Raw genomic sequence first — 25,731 nt, forward strand, 5'->3', positions numbered from 1 at the left:
GGGGGGGGGGGGGGGAGAGAGAGAGAGGGAGAGAGAGGGAGAGAGAGAGGGAGAAAGAGAGAGAAGTGGTCCCTAGAGCGTCTTTTGTCCATTCACATACCGTAGTTCGTGGACTAGATGAGCAATGATTCTTGATCCTGATGCGCCCAGTGGGTGACCCAATGCGATGGCTCCTCCGTTGACATTTGTTTTCTCTGGGTCCAGACCCAAAACCTTCTCCACTGCCAAATACTGTGGTGCAAACGCCTCATTGACCTTGAAATATATGAAAGGAGGTTGGAAACACCGTTGGCTGAGTTGCTGTAAATACATTCTTGGCCCTTCTGCATCCTGACAGCCTGCCATGGCTTTATTTATCCATGGGCATTGTCAGAGTCTGTTGGATGTTCAAGGATATTAATTTTGCGGCTGGTGTCATGCAAACCCAAGTAGCAGGGGCTGTATGGGGGTTAGAGAACCCTGAAATAACCCTGAAACAAGTCATGGGTTATTGGAGAGTTGTTTAACCCACAAACAAATCCTGCCCCTTGCATATTCACGAGAAAACAAGCCAGGCAAGACAAATGCCAGTATCCACCATACAAAAATGGTGCCTGTGTACCTAACACCATAAGATAAATTTAAACCACAGTAGGTTGTTGGATCATGTGAGCCAGAACTCTGGTTGATGTTATCCTTAGCAATGATTTTACTGCCTCACAGTGTTTTGAAGGAAGATTATTATTGTGCAATCAGCCTGTCCCATTCCGAGAATTTTACAGAGGGCTCAGATATTGTTTTCTTGCATTTGCAATCTTCCAACTTTTTCTCAGTGCTAACTGGTCAGCTTTTTTGTTACCAGAAGACTAAACGAGAAGACAGAATAGCTGCAGTGCCTCTTGAGCAGCAGCATTAGGAGCCTTCTGTCTGGAAGGACTCAGCAAGCAGCCTAGCACGAGGGACTTCTTGTTTTGCAGGGGCAGTGGCTGGGAATCCGGGAACAAAAGCACATGTTAAAACAGAATCAAAGTCATTTAACATGTACCTTGAGGAACTCTGAAACATTTATTTTTAAAATCACATCCCCCTCATTTCTTACTTCCATTGAGGCTGCCAGGGCATAATGAATAGAGAGGAGAACACACATACACAAACAAAACAACCATAAAACACAATTCCTGTGGCTGGCACCTGTGCCACTTCCACAGGTAAGGGAAACTGCAGAAGGGCCCTCAGTGCATAGACAGGTTCCTGTGGGAGAAGGTAGACCTTCAGGTATGCTTGGCAGCCATAGAGAGGGAGAGGCCACTGATCTGAGTGCTACGTAGAGCAAGCAACCTGTCCAAAAAGTCAAAAGCATAAAGAAGGTGGAGAGATGAGGACATGCATGCAAAGGCAAACCTGGGCGTGAATGATGATGTTAAAGATAATATTATTCAAAGCATGTGAAAGTGTATAACGTTCTGTTTTCAGTTTTGAACCACTGGAACTGGTTTTTGAGAGAGCAGATGAAAAGCCAAGTGTCAGCTTGCTCCAAAGCTTAGCAAGAGCAAAAGGCCAGGTGAGCAAAGACTTGCTTGAACATTTCATTTATGCTGTGCCTGCAGCACATAAAGCGCATTGAACCACCTCATGTAGCGGAGAAGAAAAGAAGCCAGGTGTGAAACTCTGCTGCTGTCTGGCCAGTAGATTCATGGTAGAACACCAGGAGCCACTATCAGAACACACCTAAGTGGAATTCCAGTCGCAGATAGGCCCAAGTTCACATCCATTCCAAATTCCCCACAGTGTGTGGTTCAGAGGCATCTCCTGCTCTCTACTCTTAAATGTCAAATATATAATAACTGTAATTATATATTTGCAACTATAAAATAAATAAAAACCTGTCTTTCCAGTTCACAAACTGAACCACTGGTTAACAATAAAGGATCAAAGCCACACTTGAAGCTGCAAAGCAAGCAAGTGGCAAATCAACCAACGGAACCACCTTGGAATGGAAGGTGGCCACGAAATAACAGCCAATATAGTTTGAGGAAGGACGTTTCCCTCGAGGCTGCGAGGGGCCATCGGGGATGGGTGCCCTTTGGTCTCGATAGGAAGAGCAGCTGCATCTTGCATTCCAAAGGGCAGGGGCCACAGCCATTAGACTATAGCTTCCACGTAGCCTGAAGTGCCTGATCCTGCCTAATCTTGGAAGCTAAGCAGGGTCAGGCCTGGGCAGAAATGGGATGGGTGACTTGAGTGTATGATTATTGCTGTCAACTGCCTAGAGAGCTTTGGCTATGGGCAGTATAAAAATGTAATAATAATAATAGACCCTCTTATGCACTGCTGCCAGCTGTGTCTGTGAGGGGGTGGGATATTAAAGAGCAGAGGTGTTTCCCATTCACCCTACTTGCTGGGCAGGGTGACATGGGGGAAAATGGGCCTTCGGGCATCCACGGACCTTCCTTCCTGGGTGGTTTTATTTTACATGTGGGTGATGCAAAGACCCAGAAAAGGTGAGCTCACAGAATTGGGGACCTGCTCTGAATACAGAAAATGGACACAGAAATGCAACTTGAAAAAAGGAAAGGGCAGCCATCTGTAACTGTTCAGTGCAGCTAAAGGCCCTCTTGCCCTCCAGCAGGCAGAGGAAGCTGTTGACCTGATGCAGGGGCCACAACTGGAGCCCCCCTGGATTCCGTGCCTTGCAGCACTTCTCAGTTGCTTTAGGACTACGCCATCTATAGATGGGGAAACCCAATTCCAGTGTTCGGATGTTGCTTCCAGCCGGAAAATAATGATCACTTCCTCATAAGGTTTGAGCTCGAGAGCAGCCTTTCCCTCTGCAAGGGTGCGGACCCAATTGTATGGGTCCGCCCCCGGAGCCAGATGGATCCTGATGGATTCCTGGAAGCTCTGGGGGATTTTCCGGTTGACAAGGCTGGTGATCCTGTCAATGCCCTGCTTGAACTGTGGAATGAGGAGATGACCAGGGCTATTGACACGATCGCTCCCAAGCGTCCTCTCCCACCCGGCAGAGCCCGTTCATCTCCTTGGTATACAACTGAATTACGGGCGATGAAGCAGGTTGGGAGACGTCTAGAGCGTAGGTGGAGGAGATCACGGGGTGATTCTGACCGAACACACTTAAGAACCCATTATTGGGCCTATGCTGAGGCGGTGAGGATGGCGAAGAAGAAATTCTTCTCCGTTTCCATTGCCTCCTCACAATGCCGTCCGGCGGAGCTTTTTCAGGTGGTGCAGGGGCTGATACACCCGGGCCCGAAGAAAGATCTTGTGCCCCCCTTGAAGGCCCGCTGTGACGACTTTGCCAAGCATTTCAGGGAGAAAATCGCTCAGATTCACCACGAGCTTGACTCTGCTATTGAACCAGATTCTACTGGGGAGACGCCATCGAGTCCACAATTAATGGATGAATTTCAGTTGTTGCAGATTGATGATGTGGACAAGGTGCTTGGACAAGTACGTCCTACCACTTGCTTACTAGACCCATGCCCATCTTGGCTACTTAAGAAAGCCAAGGACGGGATTGGGACCTGGATCCTGGAGGTGGTCAACGCCTCTTTAAGAGACGGCTGGGTACCTGCCCCTTTAAAGGAGGCGGTAGTCTGGCCAGTCCTAAAGAAGACATCCCTGGATCCAGAGGTGGCCACCAATTACAGACTGGTGCCCAACATCCCATTTCTGGGCAAGGTGCTAGAGCGGGTGGTGGCGGGACAACTCCAAGCACTCTTGGATGAAACTGATTATCTGGACCCATTTCAGTCCAGCTTCAGACCCTGGTACGGTACTGAATCTGCCTTGGTCGCCCTGTACGATGACCTGTGCAGGGAGAAGGACAGGGGGAGTGCGTCCCTGTTAGTTCTCCTGGACCTCTCAGCGGCTTTCGATACCATCGACCATGGTATCCTTCTGGATAGGCTAGCGGGAATGGGAGTTGGAGGCACCACATGGCGGTGGTTCTGCTCCTATCTCAATGGCCGATTTCAGAAGGTGGTGCTGGGGGACTATGGCTCTGCACCATGGCAGTTATGCCATGGAGTTCCACAGGAGTCCATTTTGTCCCCTTTGCTATTTAATATCTACATGAAACCGCTGGGAGAGGTCATCAGGAGGTGTGGGCTGCGGAATCATCAGTACAATGATGATACCCAGCTCTACCTCTCATTTTCCACCAATCCAGGTGAGGCAGTGGCTGTGCTGAACCGGTGTCTGGCCAAGGTAATGGGCTGGATGAGGGCCAATAAACTGAAGCTCAGTCCATAAAGATGGAGGTCCTGTTGGTGGGTGGCTTGGGCCTCGGGATGGGGGACTTGGGCCTTGTCCTAAATGGGGTTGCACTCCCTCTGAGGGACAGGGTTCGCAGCCTGGGAGTGCTCCTCAACGCTAAGCTGTCTCTAGAAGCTCAGGTGATGGCGGTGGTGAGGAGCGCCTTCCTTCAGCTTCGGCTGATACATCAGCTGCGTCCCTTCCTGGAGAACGACTGCCTGGCGACAGTGACACACGCGCTGGTAACTTCCCGATTAGATTTCTGTAACGCGCTCTATGTGGGGCTACTCTTGAAGACGGTCCGGATACTTCAATTGGTGCAGAAAAGAGCTGCCAGGTTGCTGACGGGGACTGGGTGTTGTTCTCATATAACCCCAGTTCTCCATCAGCTCCGCTGGCTCCCGACTGAAGTCTGGGCCCAATTCAAGGTGTTGGTTATGACCTATAAAGCCCTGAATGGCTTGGGACCTGGATATCTAAAAGAACGCTTGCGCCCATATATGCCCTCCCGCCCCTTGGGAGCAGCAACAGATGCCCTTCTCCGGGAACCCTCTGTGAAGGATATTAGGAGGGTGAGTACCCGGAGGAGGGCTTTCTCTGCGGTGGTGCCCAATCTATGGAATGTGCTCCCCAGACAGGTCCGCCTGGCGCCGTCGTTATTTTTTTTTCGGCACCAGGCTAAGACATTTTTATTTAAAACTTATTTTAATTGCTAAATTATTGCATTTATTAGGATTTTAAAATTAGCCGAGAATGCACCGGGGGTTTTAAATGTTTTTTTTCTTTTAAATTGTTATACTGTTATTGTTTATGTATTTTTTTTTGTATTTTTTTGTGAGCCGCCCAGAGGCTTTGTTGTTGCAATGGGGGCAGCATAGAAACAACTAAAAAAAAAAAAAATCTTTAGAAAATCATTCTTGTACTTTGTACTCATATTCCTGCATACAGCTGGCTAAGAGCTGCACATAAATTTCATCTGTATGTACAACACCATTCAGCCGTAGCTTACTTTGTCATAGTACTTAATTATCCTAAGTGCCACCATAGGCTACTCTTGAGTATTTTGTTTCCTGCACCTCGACCATCTATTTTCCTTACCTCAACCAAGTCCATGTCCTTCAGGGAAAGGTCAGCTTTCTTCAGGGCTTCGGTAATGGCGGGTACCGGACCTGTGTTAACACACATCCAAGCACACACACGGCAATTACAAAGCCATCCCTTTCAGAGCTTCATATCTGTGGTAAGCTTAGCTGGAATCTCTTTCTCTGTAGATTCCGCTTCGGCCTGAAGATGATGCTCTCTGGCATCCAAAGCATCGAGTGGTGCTTTTGGAGCACTATGTTTCAGGAACATTTGGAGGTGTGTGATCCAAGGCCAAGAGAAAAAATTCTCTACTGAGGAAAACAGCCTAACTTTAGAGCTCTTACGTGCCGTCATTTAGCATTTTCTGCATTCTGCTAATAGTGTTTTCATTTGCTATCTTTACTACATGAGCTGGCAGAGAGAAAAAAGGGAGGGCATGGAAAAGCCCTCAATGGCTGCCCACAGCTTGTAGATCTTCCCTTGAACTTGCAATTCTGATGTGGCAGAGGAATTTTCCTACAAAACAATAGATTTAGTGCACTTGCTAGCAATAGATGGAATAGGGTGTTGTCATGACTTACTGGATAACGTCTGAGGCATCACTAGTAACAAATTGCAAAGCCCTCCCCTCTGTGGCTGAGTTATTTTGTGATGCGTTAAATAATACTAAAAACTGCCCAAGAGGACAAACATTCCTTCGCTGCGATGCATAAATGCCCACCTTGCCCTTCCCACAAGGACATTTCTTGTCTGCCCAAGAGTGTCCCAGATGGCTATACGCTACGTTCAGTTTTGGCGACGGTAAGCTGGGAAGCACAACCAGGCAGGTGCTGCTGCATTCAATCCCACTTCAGTGTTGCACAGGCAACTGATGGCTACTGTGTGAATGCTGGACCAGGCAGACCTTGCTCCGACCTGGCATGGCTTTCTTTTTCACTTCGTTTCTGTACTGTCCCAAAGTCAAAGCTCTTTGGGTGGCTTACACCAGTTCAATAAGCAGACAGTGCAATAAAATACCATAAAAAATGCCAAACCCTAACATTTCAAGACAGCTAAAAGGTTTGATACAGAGTAGACCTGTGAAACTCCTGGGGTGGGCACTCCTTTCAAACCATTAAATATCCATGGATGCCTTTAAATGCCTCAACTTTTTATCGCCTTAACCTGACACTGACAGGATGGCAATGTAGGTGCCAGGTGAGCCTCAGTGGAGAGACCTTTCCACATTTGTGGGGCCGCCACTGGGAAGGCCCTCCTCCTTGCAGCTCCCTTGGGGCTGACCCTCCGAGGAAGACTAGGATGTTGCCCATAGCATCAGACTAGACTGAATTTGGGGGAACAGCTCCACAAAATATTGTGGTCTCAAGCTGTCTATGTTTGTATAAACATTCTCCCTGGTTCATATTTTATTTCTTTGAATACAAATCTCCTTTTCCCCAGAGCTGGAGAGATATCCTCAAGCTTAAAACAGAGCAAGAAAAGCAAAGAAAAATAGGAAGAAGGCAATCATTTGTCTAGTCTGTTCCTGGAAGGCCACTGCCATTAAAAATGGAGCAGAATTCTTGCTACTGCCTGCAAACCAGGACTGCTGGGGCCTGCAGAAGCTGAATGTGCCTTGAATGATTAGCAAAGAGGTCCCTATCCTTGCAACTTACCAATGCCCATGATATTGGGGTCACATCCAGTAGCATCATAGGCTACTATCCTGGCCAATGGAGTAAGGCTGTGCTTTTTAACAGCTTCTTCACTTGCTATGATCACTGCTCCAGCTCCATCGCATACTCCCTAGGAATGGAAGAATATGTTACACCCAATCTGGAATAAACCAGTGACGGAATGTCTTGAGCTGCAAAACAACCCCCCTGTTGCTGGACTGACTCAAACTACTGGCTTAGTTTCACAGTGGCCATCCTGTGCCAGAAAAATGGAACAATTCATTTCCAAAGTGCCATCCTGAACCTACACAGGTCAGGGATAAAGACACTCTTTTATGAGACTATGATCAAGGTATTCCTATTTTATGGGAGCTCAAAGATCAGTGGAACAGCCTTGCAGTAACGCTGTGACTTTGCTGTAAAATGAAACTGAGAAATGGAAAACAAAAACAAAACAAGCCTTACTCAATTTTATTTACAGGCAGTCCCTGGGTTCTGTTCCTGAGAAAATGGAAATTCGTCATTAAGTTGAAATGTATGTAAATCAGATCACATACAGTTGGTCCTCCACATTCATGGGGATTAGGGACGCGGGACCCCAGTGAAAGCGGAAAAACCTCAAATATCTCTAGGCACTCCCACTGTATCTCACCAGTGCCTCCTCTTTGCAGCAAGGAAATTCTGGAGGGATTTCCTTCTCTGGATGGGTGGTGCAAGAAGGTCTGCTTTGGAGGGCTCCCTCTCTCCCCTTTTGCTTTCTCTATGGTGATGCTTTGGAGACGTTCCTTCTTTCCCCTTTCACTTCCTCTCTCTCTATGGTGATAATGATTTTCCACAGTAATTTTAAAAAATTAATAAGCTTTGTAGCACTTTGTTCATAAGTACAGATTGTTCCTATGTTGGAAATTCATTACTTAGGGACTCCCTGTATTATTAGGATACTGCTGCAGCTGAACGTTGTGCTACAAAATTATGATTTACGCAGCTGCTTTCCAGATAAGCCCGAAAAGGCTCGTGTGAAAGCAGCATTAGAACAGCTGCTTGTGCTTTCACTCTATTTTTCTATTTTACACAGGATTTCAACTGACAAGGGATTCAGAGCTGCTAGGGGCTGCGCGGAAAGATTTGAAACCTGTCACAAACTAGATTAAGATTCTGCATGTGGAGAGCAGAAAGGGGACTTCTGCTTGATTTGCTCGTTTGTGCAGGAGGACTTCTTTAAATCAGTGGTGGAGGGAATTTATCTGAACAGGGACTACCGATGTACAGCCAGGCCAGGGGCGGTGGCGGTGTGCAAGAGGCCGCGTATCAATGAAACATCTGTCTCGTCCAAGCAGAGCTTTGAAAGCATGGAGAGGTGGCTGACAGCCCAGTCTGTGCCTTCAAAGACATCCCCTCTCAAGTGGAAGAAAGCAGAGCCCTGCAAACAGGGAACAAGCATCTTTCATAGACTCACAGAGCAGCAGAATGGGAAACACAGAAACATAGAAACAAAGTGAGTCAGAAGGGACCTCCAGGGCCATCTAGTCTGACCCCCAGCTCCAGCCGGCTCCACTCATGACATGCCCACTATGTGCATGTCCAAAGGGGCCATGAAGGCCATCGGGTCCAGCCCCCTGCTGTTGCAGGACACCAAGTCACACCATCCCACTCAGGGGGATGTCCAAGTTCTTTTTGAGTGTCTCCAGTGTGGAAGAGCCCACCACCTCTCCAGGCAGCTGGTCCCACTATCGTATTGCTCTGACAGTGAGGAAGCTTTTCCAGATGTCCAGCCTGAATCTGGGTTGTTGCAACCTGAATTGATTATTCCTTGTCCTACACTCTGGCATCAGCAAGAAGAGATCCTGACCTTCCTCTCTGTGACAGCCTTTGAGGTACTTACAGAGGAATATCATGTCCCCCATGTATGCTGATGTTTTATTTGTGGAGGAACATTCATGCCAGCATGCAATTCCTTGCTAGCCAGCAGGAAAAATCTGCATTTCAAGATCCGACCTAGGACCACACTTCTGCAGCCAGTACCCATAAACTTCACCACTTACAATGGGCCTCGGTATCTGCCCAACTCCACTGAGATGCTGGCTGGTAAGTACCACATGCCAGAAAGTTTTCTAAAAGTATTCCTGGAGCTGGGCCAGAAAATTCTCCAGGCATGTGATGGTGGAGCTCTGCATTCTTGAACTGTGAAGAAGGATAGTCTCTTTTGGAGCTCTGCCACAATTCTCTCTGCAAACCTGCTGTCTAACAGTGTTCCATAAGGGGCTTTGCCTGTTTGCCTTGCCTTTGCCTTTGTGCCTCTTTGCCCCTGCCTCTGCCTTGCTTTGCCTTTGGTCCTGGCTGGCTTATTTGTGAGGACAGAAAAGAAATTAAGCGAAAGGACAACATGGTATATGTTCATATTAAAAACAACATCATCTCTCAGGAATCTGACATCAGCTCCAGGGAAAGGACAGCAATGACATCCAAAATGAATACATTAGCAACTGATTAAAAACTTGCAGGTGCCTTTTACAAAAGTTTTGCAAAACTTTTACACGTCCTGCAAAGAATTCTTAGATCGAGTTCTCAAACCACATGGCTTACCGAGGCATTTCCGGCTGTGACAGTCCCATCTTTCTTGAAGACTGTCGGAAGCTTTCCCAACTGCTCCAATGTTGCCTCGGGTCGCGGGTGTTCGTCCCGGGCCATATTCTGTTTGCCTTTCTTGCTCTTCACTTCTATGGGTGCCATTTCCGCCTCAAAGTGACCAGCGTCATGAGCTAAAAACAAAAGACGGTCATGGAGCAAGAACTCAAAGACACCAGTAGGAGAGTGTATGGTCCAAAGGCACATGTTGAAGCTAAAAAGGTCTGGCGCTGGCCTGAGCTTGGAGGAGAGACCACCTGGGGACCCTACATAGCCGCCTTGAGTTCCACAATGGGAGAAAGGTAGAATATAACGAATAAATACATAAATCCACTGCAGAGGCCATGCGTGAGGTGCATGAGGTTCCTCCATGTGCCCAGATGCTCAGCTTACAGAGTTGGCTCACCCATCAGACTAAGCCACCCTGGGAAGAAGCCATGGTGGGTGAGTGGCTTGTCCTTACTCCTCACCAACAGTTTTCTGTTTGGTGGCTTCCTGTGGCTGGCCCTTCTCCCAGTCCACCAGCTTGAGGTCTGCTGGCATGTAGCCCAGGGGTTTTTGCAACATAAACCCTCTTTCCTCATGGCTACAGAACCCCCCATTCTTCAAGCAGTCTACTCTTATTGCTGGCTGATGAAGGAAACTCCGCACAACATCCAATTGCGAAAGTGAATATAAATGTTGAGTCTTCACGAACACTGGAAAGCGTTTGCAAAGTTTAATTTCTTTTTCCTGCAGTGAGCAAATTTCCCCCTGCCACCCTCATTCTATTGCTCTGCCATAATTTGCACAAATGCCCCCCTCTGTTCTATGGGTCTGCCATGCATTTTTGGTAATATTTGCGATCTTGCTACAGCTCAGTGACCATCATCCGTATTTGCCAACTAGTGATGGCGTCCAGTGGAGGGAAGCGGCAAGCAGAGGGGTGGTGAGTGCCGAAAGAGGCTGGAGGCTGCAAAAGGGAAGGAGCTTTTCATGTAATGCGAAGCACTCCTTAAAATTAAAAGGTGTTCACTAGAAACACAGGGATGCTTCTGACATTTTTATTTATTTATTTTATTTATTTTTCGATTTATATCCTGCCTTTTTCCTGCAAAGGGCTCAAGGCAGCTTACATCATTCTCTTCCTCCATCTTATCTCCACAACAACAACCCTGTGAGGTAGGCTGGGCTGAGAGTCTGTGACTGGCCCAAAGTCACCCAGCTGGCTCCATGGCTGAGTGGGGACTAGAACCCAGATCATCCGAGTCCCAGTCCCATGCTCTTAACCACTATACCACATTTGCTGCTGGCTGATGAGGATACAGCCCGCTGCCTACCTCTTGTGTGAAATCATGAAAAGGCCGTATTTTCTGAGCCCTTATAAACACAGGACAGGTTTGCAAACCTTGTGCTTTTACCCTTCGGACTCCTGCACAAGAGCATCTGTCCCCCACTGAACCCCACAGAGACAGATCCCCTTCCTGTCAAAGTCCTCATCATTTTCATCCTTCATTTCCAGGAAGTTCTGCCCCCTCTCCATCATCTTCCTGCATCCTCCTCTTGTCAATGCCATCTGTTTCTTCCACACTTCCTTTACTACAAAACACTTTCTTTAAAAGGCTGATTCCTGTAACACTGAAATAATGGCACCTGACCCTAAAGCGCCTCCTCTCCAGCAGCCAGCAGCTGCTTTTTGCTCCTGCCACCACTTTATTACTTGGTTCCCTCCACTGCGCCTCTACCTCTAGCTGTCAGATATACATATGAGCTACAGAGCACTGATGCAGGGATCACGGCCAAGCAGTAAGCCAAGGAGAAAAACTGAGCCAATCCTATGAGGGGCAATGAGCTGGAGGGGTGGGGGGAATCTGCACACTGCATGGTGAGGTGGGGAACCAGAGGCTGCCTGTCCTGCTGTGAGATATTCCAGCTAAACAGGTGGAAAGGACTGTCTAGAGGAAACTGCAGGCCTCTGCATCCAAGATGGCCTCTGCAGCTCTTCCTGTTCTGCCAGGACACCTGCAAGCCTCCATCGCTGGGAGCTTTCACACATCCCGGTGGGACTGAGCCCTGCCACTGAAGTCGCTGGGGACAGGTCTCATAAAGACTGCTGCTAGAAGCCTCGTTGCGATCTGTTTCAAAGACGGAGTGGGAAAGGCAGGCCTCCAGCAAAAGTCCGCTATCTTCTGGATTAGGGAATTGACTCCGCAAACTGTAGCAACAAGCACCCCAATTTCACCTTCTATACTTTTTGTCCAAAGTACAACCACCGAGCACTGAGACTGGTTAAGTTTACCCAGCTTAAAATGTCCGTCTGGGAGAAGAGTGGGACCATTCCTCCATGGCCCTCCCCTGCTGGCAGCTGAAGTATTACAATCCAGCCCCAAGGCCTATCCCCGCATCTGCTGTTTGTGAGAACTGTGGCTCCTTTCGAAATGAACATTTGCCGTTACTGACCAGCTTTCCACCTCTGCTGTGTCTTCAACGCATAACGGTCGCAGTCTTCTCTTGTGATGTTATGTTTTGCAGCGAGGTTTTCAGCTGTAACACCCATCGGGGTCTTAATGTGCAGATCAGTCAGCCCTGCCCACAGTGTGTCTTCCATCTGCCAGAAAGAAAACAATGACGATGCAGCTGGATTTTAGCATTACCATTATCATTAAAGACTTCTGGTGCAAATGATTGTGCCATGAGAGCTAAAAGATGACATAGGTCTGCAGTTCTAAGGCCTCATTCTCGAATTCTTCCATATTACCTGTGCAGGACAAATGCAGAGTTTGGTACCTACTCTGGGATTCAGTATCCTGAGATGTCCAGCTTTTCATCAGAGATAGACTTGAAATCCATAGGCAATCCTTGCAGAAATCGCTAAGCAGGTTTCTCCCCAGTCTAAATAAGGCACAATGCCTTCTGCCCCTGGCCAATAGACACAAAACGCAATCTACAAATACACTGCTGCTTGACTCCCAATCTTTATGTAGCCTGCATATTTTCGACTTTTATTGGAACAGCATTTGGGACTAGGTTGTGTTTGTTTGTAAGCAAGAACAAACAGACCCTTAAGTAGGAATGTGGTGTAGACGCTACAAATGCTGAATCCAAATGCTGACAATCTGGGGCATTTTTCTAAGACAGGCTGGGCATTCTTGCTTGGGTTGCAAGCAGAGCTCTATGGGATGAGGGCCAAGCTCAGTCTTCCAGGTGCTGAGGATGCAATCCACCTGCTGTTGCCCTCCTCACCAGCTTGCACCTGTAGCAACTGACAAGGGTGAGGAAGCAGCACTGCATTCGCTCACATGCTAGAGCAGTAGCTTCTTGTTTAAAAAAAAAATCTCTGGAAAAAATCACTGCAGCACTGGCTGAAGGTTAATAGCACATCCAAGCTGGGAACATCTGACTGTTCCAGAACAGCGGTGTTTCCAAGGTAGCATTACTCCACCCCCTCAGACCTTCAGAACAAGTGGGTACACTTGAGGTGCAAATTTTGGACACTGGCTCAGAGTTGCTGCCTGTTGTGCTGCAGTTGTGCATAACATCTCCCACAGGACTGCGCCAGCTCGCTTCAGGCCCCTGCAAAGAGCCCTGAGAGTGTTTGAAGTTCCTTCACACGAGAAGAGTACACGACTGCTCAATGCCCACTACTTACAGAGGGCAGAAGGGACAGGACTCCCCCCATTTGCCTTACTGTCTATTATTACATTAGTTTCACTCTGCCTTTCTTCCTCTTGCAAGAAAACCAGAGGGGCTTATAAGGTCCTCCTCCTCTCCATTTCACCCTCAACAACAATGCGAGGAGTTCGGTTGTTGTTGTTGTTGTTGTTGTTATTATTATAACATTTCTATGCCGCCCCTTGCCGAAGCCTCAGGGCGGCTTACAACACAATACAATACAATACAAGCATAACAATATAAAATTAAAATTAATAATATAAAATATAAAATAAATAAAAAATATAAACGATATAAAAGGAGTTAGAAAAGTTATAAAAGAAAAGAAAAGAAGTCGCCCTGGCCAGATTAATAAGTAAATATTGCTAACAATTAAAATGACGTTTAAATAAAAAGGGTTATGCACATTGGAAGTTGCCCAGTGTGCTTCATGGCTGAGGAAGCACTAGAAGCTGGATCTCTCCAGTCCCAGGCCAGCCCTCTAACCATTGCACTGGTGAGGAGGACACGCAGTCTTTTACACCTGAGCCACTCAGAGCAGAGTGGCCTAAAGAAGGATGGCTTCTTCAGAACGTTTTGCCATGAGTGCGTATGCAATGGAGCTGAGAAGAACCATGGCTACACATCCTGAGTCCTTACCTTGAGATCGACTCCTAATTTTGTTCCAAAGCGTGCATTTCGAACAACATAGGGCGCTTGACTCATACTTTCTGTTCCACCACACAGGACCACCTCTGATTCTCTAAGGGAAATTTCCTGTTTTGTACGAGGAGAGAAAAAAAAATCCATGAGAAATTCATGACCTCGCCTCCCCACTCACTCTGCTGCCGCACAATTTCAGGTGAGCAGGATGCCTCTGAAACCAAGGAAGAAGGACTGTTGTATCAGAAAGCACTTAAATGCATTTTAGATCGCAGAAATGAACTTGGTGAAATTAACTTGCACTCATTTTGGGATGCTCAGCACATCAGCACAAGAAGATCTTTGTATTGACCATGAACTAAATTCTAAGGACGTGCAAACATGACTTGTATGCATTGAAAGGAACTGGCAGACACGCAGAAACAAGCCCATTGTTTTGCCTCCCACCGCCACCCCTGCACTGCTTGGAAACTGCCACTGACGGTTGAGGGTCCAAGTGACCTTTAGCCCACATCAGCAGCTTTTCCCATGGGATGCTGGCTTGCCCAGAAGCTGCTTGCACTGGCTGCATCTGGGCTTGTGGTAAGAGCAGAATCAGGGAAGGCAGCCTGTGCCGGATGGGCTGTGCCAGTGCCAATTCTGCTGCAAAAGACTGAGCAAGGATGCTTCCGCAGGTGAGCAACCTGGCCTGACAAGCTTAGCCGATCTCTAATCTAGCCCATCCTTCCATGACTCTGGAGAGCATGGGTGCTGCATGAGGCTCCAGCCATTTCATAAAGCTGCCATATCCTGAGTCAAGACCATGTGGCCCATCCAGATCAATACTGTTGAAACTGGCTGGCAGCAGCTCTCCAGAATGTCGAGCAGGGTTCCTTTCTATGCCTCCCTGGAGATGCTGGGGACTGAACCTGCAACCCCTGCCAGCAAAGCAGGCGCCCTTGCCACAGAGAGCAAACCCTCCCCTAGCAGCCGCATGCAGGAGAACAAGAAGAATATTCTGCTGGCATCTTGCAATAGGATTTGTTTTAACAGGATGGACCTCTGGGAGACCCTCATGCCAGTGCTTCAGCCACTGCACTGCCCTGGTTTGCTTTTGCAGACGCATTTCAGAGGGCAGAAAATGCAAAGTCACTGCCAGGTCCACTAGGGGCACCCCTTGAAGAACACCATCCATGTGCTGGTGTGAAGAAAGCCTGAGATGGCTGGGTTTTTGCCTCTCCTCCCTTGGTTAGTCCATGGTGGAGAGAGTTGGGTGATCAGGCAGGCTATTTCTTGGCCTACCAGGGGGAAGGGGATAATTCTGTACCAAGGACAACTGGCCGCATGTTGCTGCTATGGCCTTTCAGTGGTTCACTGCCTGCAGCTGGACTGGACCTAGGTGGGAGATGCGCCAAGAGAAGGCAGGTGAGCCAAGGACTGGATGGGTGAGGATGGGGGTTAAAATACGAGGGATAATATGTGCTCTTGCCTCCCTCTGGACTGGGAACTGACCAGGGGTGTTTGCTGGTCAACTTTGCTGGACTTTCTTTCTTAAGAACCCCATTGCCCCAGGGTCAGTCATTATCATTTTTGGTCAAAATGCAGCACTGAAGAAGTTGTGCACCCCTCTTTGTCCCCCCCCCCCCCAAGTAGGCTGCGTTCTGGTTGCCTGTCTCTTTGACTGTTTCCTTCCCTTATTCTGTGACTTTCCCCTTCCCTTTCCACCTTTTAGTCTTCTGCTCCTTCCCAACACACTGTTTTCATCCTGTTGATCCACTTCCTTGGAGGGCTGTGCAGTGCCCAGACCGAAGGACAGCCTAACGGAGGGGGCAGAGAGTGGAACCCCAAACAAGGCAGGTTGCATTATGCTTCCAAGTCATCCTTCACAACTGGGGCTCTCAGGAAGGAGGGCTTCCTTCGGAGGAAAGAGAAATGATCCCTAGAAAGGAACCGTTCCTTGGACAGTGAGTGTTTATCCTATTGTCTTGAGGATTTGGCTGCAGGGGTGGGGGTGGGGGACTCCTGGTAGTGGGAGATTCAACCATTAGACAGACACAGATTGGCTAGGTTTGCAATGTGTTTATAGAATACGTAGTTAATTGCCTGGCCGGCGCAAAGGTTCTGTTTATCACGTGATGTCTAGATAGCCTTGCAGATAGTGCGGGAGTGGAGTCAGCAGTCCTGGTCCACGTTGGCACTAAGTATGAGGTCCTGGAGGCCAAGTTTAGTTTGCTGGGTAAAAAGATGAAATCTAGGACAGACAACGTAGAGGGGCAGCTGGGCAGGTACAGCTGAGGAGTCTCAGCGTGTGGATGAGATGGGAGTGTAGAGAGGAGGGGCTGCTCCTCCTCTGTTAGGCACTGGGGAACATTTGGGGACACGCTGGGCCTGTACAATTGGAAAGGACAACACTTGACCCAAAATGGAAGCAGAGTGCTGATGCAGGACAGAAAAATGGTGGCAGAGCAGCTTTTAAACTGATCTCTGGGGGAGAGCTGACCGGAGCTGGGAAACATCTGGTTCAGGTTAAATTACCCCTCCAGGATGAAGAGGGAAACGGTTTCTGATTGCTATAATGTAGGAGAGCGGTGTTTAGGTGTTTCTGTGCAAATGCTAGAAGCCTCAGAGCCAAAACAGAAGAGCTGGAGGGCCTGGTTTTAAAGGAAGACCTAGATATTGTGTGCATTGCAAAAACCTGGTGAAACGCAGAGAAGCAGTGAGATACGATATCTCTGAATAAACTGCATAGGAAGGGCAGGGAAGGGGAGTTTGGGCTGGCAGAACTCTTGCACCCATCCTGCTTGAGCGATCTTGCTGGCAGCTGGTTTGCCACCGTGTGAGGGATGTGCGTAAGCGGACGGACCACTGGTCCTATACAGCAGGACTTTTATGTCTTTGTGTGCAGACACCAAGAATGCATGGAGAGGCAGCTCTGGATGCTTCTCCCCTTCAGTTTTGGAACACCATGCCGCTGTAGACTCAAAGGTCTAAGCACATTTTGGAAGTGTTTCAACACCCATATATTTGGGTGTTTGAACTTTGGTGCTTATAAGCCAGGCAACAGTGGGGAAATGAACTCAATGGATTTTATTCTGCTCAATTGCTTTGCATATTTGTTTTGTTACCTGCCCCAGATTGGGTACTTCACTAATAATTCAGACAGTAAACAAATCATGAATAAGTCAATTCCATGTATTTAAAAAACTCCAGTCTTTATGCAAGGCAAGGAGCAAATAGCACACATGCACACAAACAGAGAGAGAGAGAGAGAGAGAGAGAGAGAGAGAGAGAGAGACAGTGTGTGTGTGTGTGTGTGTGTGTGTGTGTGTGTGTGTGTGTTTGAGACACATGTCAGCTTACCTACACAGGTCAACTTGGCCAATGGAGGATCCAAGCAACCAGGCATTATAACTAATCGCTGACAGAACAGGATCTAGTACCTGGCATCCGTTGACGATGGACTGGAAGCCTGACCCACACAATCTGTTGATTGTCAGTGCAGGAACTGGGATTGGTATTCCGACACGCAAACCGACATGCCTTGCAATGTAGGCAGCATCTGCAGAGGTCTGCAAAGAGAGGACGGACAAGCTGCTCAGCCAACTCTGCTGAACGCAAGGGAGCCATGTAACACCAAGACTGCAATCCTGTGCACCCCTGGAAGTGAGTAAAAATGCACAGGACTGGGCTGCACAGACGCCATCTTTTACACTTGCTTGCGATCAAGCTCTGTTGAGCGGATGGACACCAACTTCTGTTTAAACAAGAACAGGATGAGGCTGTATGGAAATCTGAAGGACTTTTAAAAGTCAAGGATGACTGTACAAAGGGCTACTGCGAGGTTTAATGGCAGATCATGTCCCACTGGCTAATTTCCATGGACCGAGTGCCTGCTGGGATACTTGCCAAAAACACAGTACTGGCTGGACTGTCCATCTACTGCAGTGACTTTTTAACATTCTTAAGGTAGCTAATGTGCACAAGACCATGTAGTTTGCTACTTATGTCTCAGAGAGCTCAGGTATGGTTCCTAAATTTATTTATTAGATGGATATTCCACATTTTTTCTTTCAAGGAACTCAAAGCAGCTTACCCACCCACCCCTCTCAATTTTATCCTCACAGCAACAACCCTGTGAAGTGGGTTGGGCCCAGAGTCCGTGGCTGCCCAAAGTCACCCGGTGGCTCCATGGCTGAGCAGGGACTAGAACCCAGATTGCCTGACTCCCTGTCCCGTGCTCTTAACCACTACGCCACACTGGCTCTCATTTGTTAATTTTTTATATTATTTATATATTATTATATATTATATATTATTTTATATTGTTAATTTTATATTGTTATTTTTGTATTTTATTGTATTTTATTGTGTTGTAAGCCACCCCGAGGCTTCGGCAAGGGGCGGCATAGAAATGTTTTAATAAATAAATAAATAAATTTGTATATTTTCAGATGTTGCAACACTGAGCTACCCTTCAGTGTTGATTCCTCTAAAAGTACAGGCACCCCAACAGAATGCTGTTATCCATAAACCACTTGATATAACACGCATCTTCCTGGCAGCTTCCTTATCTGCAAACCAGGAAGGATTTTGGTGTATCGAGTTTACCGGAGCCAGCCAAAGCCATCTCCTTTTAATTAACCCTTTCCAGTCTAAGAGGCAGAAGGTGACAATGTGCCACTTCTCAGACTGGGAACACATGTCTGTTAGTCACAAAGAAACTTAATAAAACAGAAATATGGTTCTCTATGTCATGAGCCACACTTCCTCCCTCCAGCAGTCACCACCCTTGAGCCATTTCTTAGGAAAACTTCTTGTATTTTTTCTACATGAAATTCATCTAGCCAAGTCTCTGAGCATGCACAAAGTGATCTGTTGAATCCAGTCTAGCAATCACTTCCCAAAACTCTCCTTTTGAGCTCATTTATCTCCAAACCCTTGGGGAGGGGCACTTTGAAAACAAGCATACCTCCTTTCCATCCATTTCTCAACCAGTTGAGCTTCCTGCCTTTGTCGTCACCTGGCCACGGGAGCCAGATCCGAAGGGAAGAGCTGGTCTCCATTTGAAGTGTTACTGGTCTCCTTGGCCACTCCCTCCTCCTGTATCTGCTTCAATCTTCCCAGGGTCGGTATTTGCCTCTGCCCCCTTTTTGCCATTGAGCTAATTGCCAGCATCTCCACCCCTGTGGCATCCTAGAAGCTTGAGCAAAGTCCTGCTCTTCAATCCCATTGAAATATCATCTTCTGAATGAGAATCTAGATCCTGTGACCACCCAAAGATGCTGTAAGCACTTTAACTCTCCAGGTGCTCCCTACATTGTAAGCACCACTCACATCACTAATGTAAGCACTTAAGTTCCCTTTAGTCTCATCTTCCATTCTTTAAATGAATCTCTCTCTCATTGATGACCTATAAAGCCCTAAACGGCTTGGGTCCTGCTTACCTGAAGGAGCGCTTACATCCATATATGCCCAGCCGCCCCCTGAGATCGGTGGGAGAGGCCCTTCTCCGGGAACCCTCCGTGAAAGAAATTAGGAGGGTGGGTACTCGGAGGAGGGCTTTCTCTGCGGTGGCGCCCAATCTATGGAATGCGCTCCCCAGAGAGGTCTGCCTGGCGCCGTCGTTATTTGTTTTTCGGCGCCAGGCAAAGACCTTTTTATTTAAGCGGCATTTTAAATGTTAATATTATTGAATTTTATCTGGCCAGGGTGGCTTATTTTATATTGTATTTTTGTATTTCTAAGCTAATGTTTATATTTTTTAATTTAAGATTATAATTATTTTAATTTATTGTTGTAAGCCGCCCTGAGGCTTCGGCGAATGGGGCGGCATAAAAATGTTTAAATAAATAAATAAATAAATAAATAAATAAATAAATAAATAAATAATAAAAATTTTGGACCTGAGTTCTGAGAGTGAGTTTCTGGCGATTTCCAGAGAGGCTTCTTTCTCCTTCCCAATCTGCTTCCATGGCTCACCTAACACATTTGCTCCAGAGGAAGCAGGAGGGAAGCAGGGTGCCTGCCCATATTCAGGGGCTTTCAGCTGGTCAGTGCCTGATCCCAAAAAGATAACTAGCACATAGCTCCAGGTTTTCCTACCCAGAGGAAAATGGAGGCTCTGGTAGCATCCAACTAATCAACTGACCCCTTCACAAAATAGATGTGGCAAGGCAAAGCATCACCCATGGCTTCTAGTACACAGGGCTTGGGGGAGCATAATTCAGTGCATGGAGAAACCAAAATGATACAAGAGTCTTCCCATATGATTTCAAAAGTATTTTAAAGTCATAAACCAATGAAGTAAGAGTCTGAAAAACAAGGAAGAAAATAGCCTTCCTCTGAATCCAAATAGACGTCTGAAAGGAGGACACAAAGGTAAGCTGGTCCCCCCTCACAGTCATGATGACAGCCAGTTTTATGGAGGAATTAAGATCATAGGGAACACCAATTGACATCTTAGAATAAATTGTTATTTATAGGTGGGGTAAAAGACTTTAACATTTGTCTTTAGTTCATACTATTCAGGCAAGACCTTCAGTGCTCACTTTATGAAGATTATGTCTGTATTTGGCTTGTTACTGCACGCAGAAGATAGATATAAATATAAATTATAAAGGAGCAGGAACACATTTGGTAATGCTTAAGATTGTATCTACCCTGCTCCTTCTCCCAGTAAAGTGAGTGGAGGCAAATTCAATGACACAAAAACTCCAAAGGAAACTGCTGGGCATTGACGTGCTGCAGCTGCAAATGTACCAAGTTTATTTCTGGCTCTTCTGAAATGAGGCAACCGTGCAAAGGCAGAAACAGAAAGCAGATGACTGTGCGTGTAACCAGAGGACGGGCCAAGGGAAATGTCTAGATTCTACCAACCTGCATGACGTTGCCCACAACCACACTGTCGATAATTTCAGGAGACACTTTGCCAGCAGACAAGGCTGAGCGTGCCGCTATCTCCGTGAGGTCTGTGGCGGTGAAGTCCTTGAGCAAGCCTCCAAAAGCCCCAAAGGGGGTCCTCTTGGCAGAAACAATGAACACACCTAGAATGCAGACGGTGGAACACAAATAGTCAGGCCACCAACCCATTTTGCTCTGCACTGCAGGGGTTCGGATAGGAGCCATTCCCAGTCTAGCTAGAGATGCCTGGGCCTGCCCAGGACCTTCTGCATGCACAGGCACAACCCCAGAATTCTGTGCAAAAACCACCCCCCGCCGCAAACCCCCCCCCCCCCCCCCCCCCCCCGGATTACAAACAAGCAAACCACCACCCACCCACAAAAGTACATATATAGGTGTATATAAGTGTACACATCTATATTTCTGATCTACAACCCGCTTCTCCTCCCCATGAAGTTACAGAAATTCCTAGACTGGGGAAGCAAATCTATTCCCATTGATCACAGTGGCCACTCTCTCCTCCAAAGGCTAGAATGATTGAGATTTTCCAGAAAATTTTGAGCTAGATTCATTCTCCATTTAAATGAGGTTAACTTGCATGCAATTTTATATGATCTAATTTAATAGATTTTATGTCACATATATTTGTTGTGAACTGCCCAGAGAGCTTCAGCTACTGCAAATTTTAAAAAATAGTTTTATATATGTGCGTGTGTGTGTGTGTGTGTGTGTGTGTGTAGAGCTAAAAGTACCCTGTATAAAATTTTGTCCCATTTATAACAAGCTTTTGCCCTGAAATAATTGAAGGAGAAAAATTAAACTACACTAAACATTGAGTTAAGTTGGAATGTAATGTAAATGATACATTATGTAGAAATTTATGTTGGTATACGCTGGGGGTGCGGAAATCCTTTTAGCCTGAAAGCTTCATTTTAATTTTGGAGAAGTTCTCAGGGATGGGTGGATCTGAAGGATCTGACATATCAAACCTTGTAGAATGGAGAAAAATAAGTATAAAAGATTGTAAACCACCAAATATTGGGGATGTGATATGTGCTTTCTGGGACAAAACCAGAGGGACATATTTGATTCCAGGACCTGCCTCCAGCCTAGATCTGAGGTTATGCATTCCACATGTGTTAACTTTTTGAGACAATAGCAAGTATTTCTGTTAACCAGAGAAGTACAACTTTCAGCTGGCAGGCCGAACCCAGTTTATGGAGGTTGCCCATCCAACCCATGGTGCCTTCCAGGATTTCTCCAGGCGGTGGAGCTTGGATTCCAAGCCCCACCCTCAGAAGAACATGCTCTTATCTCCAGTGTATGATTTCTCTGTACGGAACTCTGTCCTGGCTAGTTCAGTGGGTATACCTAGTTAACCAAGTCCAGTAAAACTGGAAGACACGGAGCTGCAGACTCCTTCTCTGAGACATTTCCCCCAGAAATATTTAACTCCATAATATCCTAAAACCAAGCTTAACACAAGGAGCGAGAACAGCTCTGTTTCTTCACAGAAAGGGTGACTACCCCAGTGGAAGGCTTTAAAAAGGGATTAGACAAATCCATGGAGAATAAAGCTATCAATGGCTGTTGGTCGTTATGGTTAAAGATTACCTCTAGTGTCCGGGGCAATAACAATACCTCTCAATCCCAGTTGCTAGGAGCACAAGTGGAAGGGTGTCAGTGCTCTCATGTCTGGCTCATGGGTTTCTCACGGACACTTGGTTGGCTGCTGATCTAGCATTGCACCATTCGGGGGTGGAAAAATCCACCCAGGAAGAACATTAAATCTTTCTTGGCTCTTCCTGAGATGGCCGAAGTCTTTCGACACGGCTCCTCAGAAGGCAAAGCCAGATGCCTCTCTCAGACTTTGGACCCACAATAAGCAACTTATTATTATTATTACTACTACTACTACTATTATTATTATTACTGCTACTACTACTACTATTATTATTATTATTATTATTATTAACCTTTAGCAGCAGGCTGATTTTCAAGTGGACTTAGCATAGTCTGCGGCTTGGCAGATGAATAATGTAGGTGGTAGGGAAAGGCACCAACCCCTTCTCTGCTTCTGCCCAACAAGCAGTTGCACAACGTAAAGAATCCAGGAAGAAATCTGACAGCCAATTGTTAGCAGCCTCACAAGACTACAATCCCCACATTTCCTGCAGGTAAACTAGGTTTACTGTATGGTGGGGGATCGTTGTTTATTTTGAAGAAGAGAGGAACCAGGGCCCTGAACCTGCCTAGAATTCATATTTTCTGCTGCTGCGAGGAAGATGGACCAAGGCACAATGAAATTCAAATTTTACAGCCAGTGAGTTTCATGCAATGGCATCAGTTTGCTGCTTTGCCCTGGAACTCCCTGCACACCTGCAGAATCTGCTCCAGAGAGATGAGAAAAGGTCCTGAACAGACTTTTGGATGGTGAGGAGGGGAACAGGCAGGAGGAAAGAGGCAGAGATTCCTGTTCTGCTAGTGGATAGCTGCTAACATACTGCAGGAATACATTCTGAGCAGTATTCTCATTCAAAGAACCAATGTCCCTGGCCCCTGAGCAAGCATCCCAGGGGCCACGGTATGGCTCACATAGCCCCTTCCAGGCCCCAGACAGTGCTCCAACCTTGGGAGAGGGTGACCGGGAGCTGTCCCATGTCTCCTCACACCTATAACATACAGAACTGTGTTGCTGCCTCTCCAAGCCCAGAAGGGCTGCCTTGGAGATGGGCAAAAATGGGGATTCCGGTAGACAGGGAAGGAAGCAGACCAGAGAGGCCAAGACGTACCTCTTGGTCATTCTGCATTTTCTCCTCCACCTTCCTACCCCTCCAAAGCATCCTCACCCAGCCAGGCTGAAAAATACATCTGGTGAAAATACTGGAGCCTGGAGAAAGGGGAGGCAATGATCCTTCTGACAGCTGGGCCCAGGCTGGCAGAGCACAGGAATCTCAGAAGCATCTAATTTCAGGGACTTTGAGCAGTGAGGGGTACAGCCTGTAGGATTCAACTGGTACAGAACAGAGCAGGTAGGCTGCTAATTAGGACTGGGAGACCAGATCACATAATGCCAGTCCTTTACCATCTTTGTGGGCTACCAATTGAAGTCCGGGCCTGATTTAAGGTGTTAATGTTGATGTATAAAGCCCTAAACAATTTAGGTCCCAGATAGCTGAGGGAATGTCTCAAGCCTGGACCTTAAGATCATCCTTCAAGGTCGTTTTCCAGGAGCCTGTTTGAAAGAGGCTAGAAGACTGGCTACTAGGGGAAAGGCCTTCTCAGTGGTAGCACCCTGACTGTGGAACCCACTCACCCGAGGTGAGCATGGCACCAACACAGCGCCAGGCCGAAACCTGGCCAGTATTTTAATGATTAGTATGATTTTATTTTATATTTTACATTGCAATTTTATTCAAGTGCTGTTGCAAATTTTGTTATTCTGTTACTGTTGTTTTATATTTTTTTGTGTAAGCCATCCTGAGATCCTGACTGGTTATAGAACAGATTATAAATGTTTTAAATAAATAAATAAGAATAGGATCTCCTGCATTCCAGTCCAGTGGTCTAGATCTGAATCAGGGTTTGCCAGTTCACATTCCCTGCCACTATCCCACACCAACAATGCTCTTTACTGTGCTTACCTTACAAAGCTGATTAAGATAATATAGGCAAAGTGCTACATTAAAGTATTAGGCTACCTTGGCTGCCATTTCCTTGGTATCAAGTTGAAGTACAAATAAATTAAAAATGATCATTACTAAATCATTTCCCATCTGAGAAACTGTTACAGTCTTTGAGTTCTACTGATCTGTAATCTAAATGTTAGCATCAGGTTTAACATTAACTGGATTTTTGGCTGGAAGCTTTTTTTTGTTTCATGTTGTTATTTTTGGCAAAGAGTAGCTCAGAATGGTTCACTTAGCCCGCCTATACTAACTCCACCTTATTCAGGTGTGGGATGAAGAAATCTCTATTTTCCAAGCTACCACACCTCTTTGCTAGTAACAGAAGAGTTACTACAAGCATACTTTGGAGATATTGCAGGTTTGGTTCCAGACCACCACAATAAAGTGCATATTGCAATAGAGTGAGTCACATGAAGTTTTTGGTTTCCCAGTGTATATCAAAATTAACAACTTGGCTAACTTTGGCACAAGAGGCCTAGCTTTCAACCAGTCTTACTTTCTGAGATGCCTTCTTCATTAAGCTTAATCATTTCTAGCTTTTGATGCAAACACTGAGAAGCGACTTCAGGGTTTCAACTGCGTTGTGTCTCAGGGAATACATAGGCCCGAGGAGAGGGAGACATCCTGTCACATACCTGTAAGTTGCTAAAAGATCCCTTCGGAGACTGCTCTTCTCCAGGCTGAAAAGACCCAGTTCCCTCAACCTCTCCTCATATGTCATCCCTCCCAACCTGGCTACCATTCTTGTGACCCTGTGCTGAACTGATTCCAACCTAGCTATGTCTCTCCCAAAATGTGGAGCCCAAACTGGACACAGTACTCCAGTTGTAGGTGCACCAGAGTCGTGTGCAGCAGTATTGACACCTCCCTAGATCTGGAAGCCATGCTTCTGCCTATGCATCCTCGTGGCACTGGCCTTCTTAATTGCTGTGTCACACTGCTGGCTCATGTTCAGCCTGCTGTCAACCAGTACCCTTTCACAAGTGCTGCTCTCCAGCCACTTGTCCTCCAGGCTGTACCTGTGACACCTATTCCTGTGTCCCAAGTGCAAGACCTTGCACTTATCCACACTGAATGCCACCCTGTTGTCACCCAACCACTTCCACAGCCTGTCTGGATCATTCTGGATGGGGATCACCTGATCCTCAGTTGTGGCCACCGCCCCCACTTGGGTATTATCTGCAAATTTAGTCAGCAGACTGCTTATCCCTTCTTCCACGTCATTCATAAAAAGGTTGAACAGAATCAGTCCC

At 46.8% G+C, this 25,731-nt stretch overlaps 1 protein-coding gene across 1 annotated transcript in view; it reads right to left on the minus strand.

Annotated features, from left to right (window-relative positions):
* ACAA2 (acetyl-CoA acyltransferase 2) overlaps positions 1-25,731 on the minus strand; it is a 29,388-nt gene that overhangs the window by 2,546 nt on the left and 1,111 nt on the right. Inside the window, exons 2-9 of the mRNA XM_044431199.1 lie at positions 20,766-20,932; positions 17,330-17,458; positions 13,908-14,024; positions 12,057-12,204; positions 9,576-9,751; positions 6,993-7,122; positions 5,353-5,423; positions 101-255 (exon numbers count right to left, since the gene is read on the minus strand). Of these exons, the coding sequence (XP_044287134.1) occupies positions 101-255; positions 5,353-5,423; positions 6,993-7,122; positions 9,576-9,751; positions 12,057-12,204; positions 13,908-14,024; positions 17,330-17,458; positions 20,766-20,932 (1,093 nt within the window). The remainder of the gene's footprint in view (positions 1-100; positions 256-5,352; positions 5,424-6,992; positions 7,123-9,575; positions 9,752-12,056; positions 12,205-13,907; positions 14,025-17,329; positions 17,459-20,765; positions 20,933-25,731) is intronic.

This window comes from Varanus komodoensis, unplaced genomic scaffold (genome assembly GCF_004798865.1).
Source record: "Varanus komodoensis strain SLA01 unplaced genomic scaffold, ASM479886v1 scaffold22, whole genome shotgun sequence".
Classification (NCBI taxonomy): domain Eukaryota; kingdom Metazoa; phylum Chordata; class Lepidosauria; order Squamata; family Varanidae; genus Varanus; species Varanus komodoensis.